This window comes from Haplochromis burtoni, unplaced genomic scaffold (genome assembly GCF_018398535.1).
Source record: "Haplochromis burtoni strain Fernald_Lab_line unplaced genomic scaffold, NCSU_Asbu1 Contig_56, whole genome shotgun sequence".
Lineage (NCBI taxonomy): Eukaryota > Metazoa > Chordata > Actinopteri > Cichliformes > Cichlidae > Haplochromis > Haplochromis burtoni.
The window spans coordinates 1,406,426-1,415,412 of NW_024582417.1; the positions used below are offsets into that span (position 1 = coordinate 1,406,426).

The 8,987-nt window shown below is 40.7% G+C and overlaps 1 protein-coding gene across 1 annotated transcript; it reads right to left on the reverse strand.

Moving 5' to 3' along the window:
* Positions 1-71: 71 nt before the first annotated feature.
* Positions 72-5,053, reverse strand: atf5a (activating transcription factor 5a). Its single transcript, XM_014333535.2, has 4 exons — positions 4,788-5,053; positions 3,619-3,867; positions 2,092-3,280; positions 72-2,005 (listed from the first exon to the last, which is right to left on the reverse strand). The coding sequence occupies exons 2-4, from the start codon at positions 3,758-3,760 to the stop codon at positions 1,819-1,821; spliced, it is 1,518 nt and encodes a 505-aa protein (XP_014189021.1). The 5' UTR covers positions 3,761-3,867; positions 4,788-5,053; the 3' UTR covers positions 72-1,818.
* Positions 5,054-8,987: the final 3,934 nt, after the last annotated feature.

An 8,987-nucleotide genomic window follows, 5' to 3' on the forward strand; every position in this document is an offset into this window, starting at 1 on the left:
ACTTCGGATAACGCAGACAAAAAATAAAAATAAATCCAAGTAAAAGCACCAAAAAGAAAAAGCACAGCGGGCCAAGTTGATGATACACTTTATTTTTTTAAAAGCAAAAAGATTGACATCAGACGAAGTTAATTTGTATCTATGATAAAATTACGTTAAAAACACACCGCGCTAAATGTGCTGTTAGTACACACTTTTGGTTTAACCATCGGGATTGATAGTGCACCGCAGGGGGCTAAAAAAAAAGAAGAAGCACCAATTAAACCCCATAAATAATTACGGTAGTTTCGCTGTTATATTCAAGATTGTCTTAAAATAAATATGCATAGAAAAAAAAACTATCCTTGGTATAAGCATGGAGCAAATGACAGTAACAATGATTATTTGCTTATATGAAAAAAAGAATTGAGACCTCTTACACCAAAGCTAAAGCTGCAAAAGCTTTAAGAAACAACAAAATTAGGATTTTTTTCCCCAATAATTTTATAGAAAGAAAAGGTTAACACACTCCACTCCCTGAACATACAAAAGTTGTTACAAATTAGTGCAGATCAGCCAGAGGCCTATAAAACTTATTGCTTTAACAAGCAGTTTAGAGAGAGAATTATTTCTGAAACCCTAAATTTTCTATTCCAGAGAGTACATTTATGCAAAGGCATGCAGAGGAAGGCTGTTAGAATGATACTACTTACAATATTTGTACACATTGGGAAATAAAGAAAGAAACAACAGTTTTATATGAGGAAACCCTGCAAGCTTCAAGTCTGTAATCTCCTCCCATGATTATCTACTGATGTTTGTAGAACTGGCGGATTAACGTGTATCCTGAGCTGCAAAACAGATTGTACATTTTGCAAAATGCGAGGGAAGAATATCTTACTGCCACCACATGATAAAATGTTACACATTTAAAAATAATATGAAAAAAACAGTTTTGGTCACAGAATGCATAATGCAGACATTATTTGAAGCCATTGCTAAAAGAAAGATAGCAAAGGTTATATTTGTTACATTTAAAGGGATGAAAATTAAACAAATGTAAATACAGAAGACAAAGTAATGTTTCCAACAAAGCTGGCTAAAATACTCTAAACATACAAATAAAATAATTCTGTTATTGACTGAAATAAACTGGAAGCAAATCAAATGTTTTACAGAAAAACAAACAACAAAATACAGAATAAAGTTTCACGACTCTTTTGTACGTTAGCCGCTCTTTCTGCAATTGTAAGTCAAAGGATATTCAAGGTCAGTTCTAATAATTTTAGTATTAATGCCAATTACAGTTTTTGCTGTTGCATAAACGCAGTTGATTTGAAATATTTGTCCACACTGAAATGTCAACACCCAATAACGCGTTTCACCACCAACTAGTGATCCAGCGACTGAGCATGAAAATAATTTAAAAAGAAAGAAAAAAAACCCTCAAACAAACATGAGTTTCTATTGCTGACATCAATTTTAACATAAGGCTGTTACAAATATAAAACCTGCATAATGAGTTACATTACTTCTGAAATTACCTTATTTCAATAGTAGATTCACGAAGTGCGAGAGCTATTGAAAATGATTGTCATCTTAAAGCATTGCTATGCCACAGTGCCGGCTCAAGTGATTCGAGTACGAAAGCGATGGAAGAATTGGATAGTGTTGATTTAAAATGTAAAAAATATTTCATATTAGCAAAGCATGCTTTTAACCCCTCGCTACAGAAAAAAAAAAAAAATTAACATTTGATTCAGGACAAACTTAAAGACAGAAAGAGCTGCTGATTCTCCCTGTTACGCTCTCTCTAAGTGTACTCGCAGAGGCTTGGTGTTACGCTGTTGTGTCCTGCTTAAGCCTTTGGCTACGGGCCTTGTAAACTTCAATCAGCAGGTCTTTAACGTACTGGATTTCACGTTCTACGGACTCTGCTTTGTCCCGGAGCTCCCGGTTCCTCCCTTCAAGGCAGTGCAGTTGTTCCTCCAAAGAATCGAGCTCCGCCCTTTTTCGCTGGCGATACCTGCATCGACCAAAAACGAAGACTCTGTGAAAATGTAAACTTGTAAAATTTTGATAACATTGACATTTCATCGAGAAGAATCTCACCTGTGAGCAGCAGTTTTGTTCTGATCTCTTTTCTTTTGTTTGCGCTCCCCGCCTTCACCTGGAATGATGTCCACTTCGTATTTCATTGCACAGTGGTCTTCCTTCAGCCGACATGCTTGTCTGTGCCCCGAAGATTCCAGGTTCAAACTATCCCTAGCCATTAAAAGACACTCTGGGCCCTGATCCTCAAGGAAATTACAGTGTAGATCATGCTGAGCTATCTGTAGACTCTCTGTTTTCACCTGCTCGTTGATGTTGCCCAAGAAGCTATGGTAGGCCTCAGACTGTGCTGTTGTTGGAAGATAACAACCTTCGCTGCTCTCGGCTTTCCAAGAAACGGTGGCTTTTGTCACCTCCACACTTGTTTTGATACTGTTCAGCACATCACTGTTACCAGCACCTCCACTGACTTCCCTCATGCTATACATCAACAGATCCTCTTTCTTATGGGGGACCTCCAGTGATCCACCAAAGCCAAATCCACCATCAACAATCTTCCCACCACCTATCACATCTTGAGTGAAACAGCAATTTTTCTCTTCTTTTGGTATAACAGCACATCGTCTGAGCTCAACCGCACTACCCAAGCAGTAGCTTTTCCCTACCACCTGGTCGTCCTCTACACAGCCATAATTACCTGTAAGGGTCACAGCTGAGTTACCTGAGTTACTTCCTTTGGAACTCAACAAACTGCTGTCATAGCCTTCGCTGAACCTCGAACCATCAGGAACTCTTTTCCTACCACACCCACTGGGTCGACTGCAGCTATATGGGGCGTGTCTTGGAATTTTGGAGCGCCCAATGGGCCCGCCACAGATGCTGAGCAAGTCCAGTTCTCCGGTTGCCAAGGTAACAAGAAGTGGGCTGGATTCCGATTGGTTGGATGTAGCGTATGATGCGTATGGCAGCTGAGTGAATGGCGGAGGACCCGCAGGCAGTGGACCCCTGTCGCATTTTCCCAGCCTCGGCCCTTTCTCGGGCAGTGGCTCAGACAGGAAGTAGTCCTCTAGTTGGGCGAGTTCCTCTTGCAGCAGAGAGGTCATGACCTCCAAGTCAGAGGGCACCTGGATATCATTCTGAAGGGGTGAAGGGGGAAGGGAGGCATTAGTAGAGGAGGGAGGGGAAGGAGGGTTTGGGAGGTACGAGGAGAAATCCACTTCTTCCGTCATCCAGTCAGTGTTACCATCACCTATTGAGGAGGGGGGGAAAATTGCATCGGTTACAAGATGTTTGTCAGAAGGAAATAATGCTGCTAAAAAAAATAAAATAAAAAAATAACGTTCATGCAAAAAAAAAAAAAAAAAATCCATCAGTGCACGAAGCAGTTTCCCAAAATAACAATCAGATTTATAATAATAATAATAAAGGCAAATCAGATTGGGGGGTTTTGCCAATAAAGTTGCAGCGTTTTAATATAACAGACGTAGCTAGTTTATTACTTACTGCTCAAGAAGGACGAATGTGCTGCAGTGCCGAGCCCACCTGAAATGAGGAAAAATATAAAAAAGCGTACACGCTGCAACTCACCAATTAAGTGCTGACTCTCCTCTGACACCTCCCCCCTGCACCCCTGTGATTGGCTGTGGTTAGCCTGTGGGTGAGAGAGAGCGAGGGGGTCTGCCGGGCAGACACGAAGAGTCTTCCAAACAGGCGCTGATGTTGCCATCATTTTGTCTGTTGGTGCTTTGATTCAGTCCAAGTCCAAGCATATGCTGAGAGCAAGCAGGGTCTGAGAGATGGGCCACAGTGAGCAGGTCTGGGTGAGCATAATGAAACCTAGAGGGTAAGCAGAAAGAAAAAAAGGGGGATCAGATATATCTGAGAAAGATACGGCGTACTCAGTCGACTAATGGGGATCATCAGATGGGAGTCTGTCTGTGCTGCCCTCTGCAAGTTTCTCTGCATGGTTTTAATGAGAGGCAACAAAGAAAAAATCACTTTCTGGTCCTCACTTAACTCATTTTCACACAAATACACTTTTTCATCTTTTAAACAAAAAGGCTTTACAGTAAATACCAAATACTGAAAAGCAGAAAAGTACATTATTCCCAAAACCAAGCCTCAGATGTGACACAGTGGGTGATAGAAAAGTGGGAGCAGTGTCCTGTGGGCTTTAATCTGGCTCAAAGCAAAATTAACCTGACGTCCTCAAAACACGTGGGACCCAGTGACGCTGTCAAGGGCCCAACTGTTGACAAGAAGCACCACAAGAGCTACCTCTACTCTGTAGGTGAGCTGCCCTGCTGGTCAAAGAGGATTAATGCTGATGAGCTGCTTCCAATCGCATGTTCCTTTTAAAATTAATTACCAATTCTTTTTTTAATCACTTAAACAGATTGGACTCGATTACAGCAATGAGAGCTAAATTAAACATTGAAAGATTAAACGCTGGAAGTGACAGACGTGATGTATCTCCAGTTAGTGCACAGACTGAAGGCAATACATTTAGAGTAGAGGAAAAATCAATAAAAATCAAACTAAAACTGACCACAAAGCAACCACAATCAGTCAAACTCCATGAGTGATCGTAGTTTAAAAAAAAAGAAGAAAAAAGATGTTTGAATTTGTCAAAAAGGTTCATTTAAAGCGACGAAACCAAACAAGATGTAGCCACTTTACACCAAAATGATAACAACAACAACAACAGCAACAACAAAACAGCTCTATGTACAGCCAGTAGAGAGACTTTCACTTACTCCATTCTTGCAGAAAAAATTGTAGAGCACTTGGGGGTGCGTTGCTAAAGCAAAGCACGACGACTTTTCGGGTCCAACAAAACTAGCAAAAGATTAAAGAGCCATATTTCAGCTCGGAATATCCTAGACAAGGCAAACAGAGAGAGGTGCTGCTTTGTTGTGGTCGACCTGTAAACTGAGGAGCCGCTTAATTGTGACAAAGCATCACTTCATTCACACCTAGCAACCGACTGCGTCACCGGGGTAAACCAGGCTCCTCCGCGCGTGCAGATCCCTCCGCCCCCTCCCTCCGCGGCTCACCCAAGGACGTCCCACACTCTCGCTGCCCACACTTTTATAAAAGTATTGAGCTACTTTTTTGTTGTTGTTTCTGTAAAAGTAACACAGCTGCTCATTCAGGTGAGTAATGCTATTATTTATAGTAATAAATATATAGATAATAAATATTCTAATAAAAAAGAAAATACTAAATTCAAACTGTGCAATTCAAGATACAAGTAACAACTGGTTTAAAAAGGGAATCTGAAAAGTAGCCTTTTAGCTAGACATTGTGCTAGTTTTTAAGCTCTAAAGGGTATAACCTCGTCTTTAAATTAAATAACGAAGTGAGAGGATTTGGTTTACGCGAACGCGATCTGTCGAGAAAACTACAGCTGTACTTTACAATAAGGCGTGCCGCTGTTTTGTTTAAAGCGCTATATGGCTCATAACACACTTTGTTGTTTAGAAGAAGTCTGTTGCATCTCCGTTGCATCAGTGGTCCACGAACAGTACCATTGGCTGCACGGGCTCAGACTGTCGTTCTGTGATTGGCTCAAAACGACTACTTCTGAAATATGATTGGTCGGTGGTAGGCAAGGCAAAGCACCACCGTGTTGTCATCTTTCTCTCTCCCTCTGTCTGCAGTGCAGACTGTGCACATGTTTCATGTCAACAAACCGGGCGTGGAGGTCGGTGCTGCAGTTTTGAAAGCAGAGAATATCGTTGACACTTTGTGATACAGTTTAAACAAACTCAGACACTGATGCCAATACAGCATTCCGCTTGTAATGACTGAATCTGGCCGATTATGTCGCGATAACTAATGAACATGCAGCGTATATCATTTATTACATAATTTAAATTAGAAAGTACTTAGAATTACATAATTGCTAGTCACCGTTGCGGATGTAATGTCTCTGTTTTATTCGTTTATTTTAATTTAGCTTGCAACTACTCTATTGTGATTATGTCTCATTTCACTTTTATTTTGTTGACTTGTTCATTTGTCTACCCAAAGCTTCCCAGGTGCAAAATTACACTAAGTCAGTGAATAATGGAAGATAAATTATTCATCCCTTGTGGTTGGCTGTCAGCCTAATACACTTTGCGAATCCTTATTTTTGTGACTAATTTGGTGAGACACAGCTGGTGGAACTAAATGAAGTTACTGGTAATGACTGTCAATTACATTTATGTTAGGAATAAAGCTTTGTTTTCCTCCTTTCAGCAAATCCCGAAGCTGAGCAAGTGTGCTGTTCTCCTGTTGCTATAGTAATAGCGGACACTGCCCCCTATTTTAGACTTGTTGTCTGGTTGCTGTTGCCATGGGATTTGCATCTCTCTCTTTTTCCCTTTCTCTCTCTCTCTCCCCCTACTGTTTTCCTTTTACCTCACATTTGTTTTGGCACTCCTAACTACCCAGCCATTCTCCATCCTATTTGCTGAGTTGCATTTCTGTTACTCTATCATTTTACCAAAACCAACAGGTTTATTTCCAGCTTTGCTGAATTAATAAATTGATTTGGCACTATGATTTAGCCTCTAATAGATTTGTCCACAGAGAAGCATGTCTGTGCATTGAGTGAACATCTGAAAGTCGAATCGATCGCACAGAATCACATTATCCAGGATGGCTCCAGGGGAAGTTGTTTTCACACCAAGTGAAACATGTTCTTTGAAAAAGACCAGATGAAATTGAATTTGAGTGAAATGTCCCAAGTCTAATATACGCTGTCCGTCTGTGTCGATCTGATGCCTTTAAAAGGATGGCCCTGTTACAGCGGCGCTATTCAGCAAAACGCCCACCATGTGGTTGTTACCATAGGAGTGGAGCTCTGAGAGATTTGTAGAAAGGCAGCCTGATGCAATCGAGATAAATGTGGTCGTAATGGAGACCAGATTGAGATACTAGTAGCTGGTGAAGTTGGCAGGTCTCCCGGGAAAATCGCTGACTGCTCTCTCTGTCTGTATTAATTGGTCCACTGAGGGATTCCTGTTTGCGCATCATGAGAGAAATCTAAGGTGCTCCTTATGACAGCATGGCTGGATTTCCCTGCAGTCTCCACTATTAAGTACAGTTTCCTCTGTCACTATTTAGGAAGACATGTAAAATGTGTTATTTGCGCAGCAAAACACCTTCATGTCTCCCCCTCCTTGCTCTGGAAAATCTTAACAAGCTCAGTATCCATTTGCAAAAACTGGAATAGATAAACTTTCCGACTTGTTAAAACAACACAGGAAAACGAGCCAAAGTAAACAACTCTGGATCAAACTAGACTTCAGATACTCTTGAAATATTTATTGTCGGTTTTTCTATAGCGGGAGTTGGAAGTCCATCACTCGATACCCAAATTCATTGTCTGAATATTGTGGATGAGCAGAGAAGTCAGAAAAGTCAATGCTGCATGCCAAGTGCATGTATGGCACGTTAGTAAGGGTTACACCATCATTTCATCATCATCTCTCTCAGAATTTATTGTCCTCAACTTTTGCCCCTCTTTGAACATACGAAGAAAACATGGAATTCAGTTACGACTTGTGAATGGAAGCCTCTCAGAGGGGATTTGTGGACGTTTCTGTGTGTGTTCAGCCTGCTGATCACTTGAATTTGTTTTTCGGTTTGCCGTGAAAACATGTAATCAAGTCTCAGGAAAGTGACAAGCATAATATCATTTTTCATTCACGGATGTTTAAAGCAACTTCATTTGCATTCAGCTGTGACAGATAGGAACCAGTCAGTCATCGGGTTCTGTTTATTTGCTATTCCTCAAGGACTTCGTGGTATATTAGAGGTGTTTGATGTAAAGAACTCACTACAGCATCTGCTTTGTCTTCCTGTGGGATCTCACAGCTTTTAGTAGATCACTCATACCTAACTCCAACTTCTGAAAGTATGTTGAATGAAGCCGTGCGTGGCATACAGTGTAAGGTCTGTAAAAGAAAACAGTGCTACAATAACAGCAGGACAACAAAGAAAGTAAACGAATTGTTGCATATCACAGCTTTTTATTCATACTTATTGTCCGTGCATCACTTGTGTTCTCCAGAATTTCAGCTCTTTAAGCAAATGGGTCCCAAGTGGTTCCTCTGTGTCATTTACAGCACTCAGGCTGTGTGATGCTGCGCTGCAGAAACATTTAAAACCCCTGAGGCTCAGCGTCTGTCACCTATGAGCTTTACACAGCCGATAACCATCCAGGCCATATGCTTCGTGCTCATGAAAAAACTTAAACTGTTCACTCATCAGAGCTTAAGTTAACTCGTGCTGAACTTTGAATTCTAATTGTTAGTTTGGTAAGGCATGTTAACACTAGTTTACAATGTTATCTTCCATTGTTTGACTGTTTGTCATGGGGTCTCTGCTTTCTGCAAAGTCACTTTATTTAACAGTATATTTGCAAGCAAACAGTCCTTTACTTTGATGTGGAGCTTAAGACAAAGTGTTAAGTGTTAAGCAACATAAAGACAAAAGAAATGCATCCACTCACTGACCACTTTATTAGATGTACTTTACTAGTTGGAACCCCCATTTTTTTAAAATTCTTTGTGGCATAGATTCAACAAGGTGCTGCAAACATATTGACATGACAGCATCACACAGTTTAGCAGTTTTAAGGCTGCACAACCACGATGTTATTCTTCACGTCCCAAAGACACTCTACTGAACTGAGATCTGGTGGCTGTGAAGGCCATTTGCGTACAGTGAACTCATTTTCATGTCCAAGAAACCAGTTTGAGGTTATTTGAGATTTTTCATGGTGTTTTTCCCCATTCAAAGCATCCATCAGAAGATGCGTATGCTGTGGTCCCAAAAGAATGGCTATGGTCAGCAGCAATACTCTAGTAAGCTGTCGAGTTTAACTCATGCTTACTTGGTACTAAGTTGTCCAAAGTGTGCTTTTACCTCATTACAACACTACAGGCAGCCTAAACTGTTGA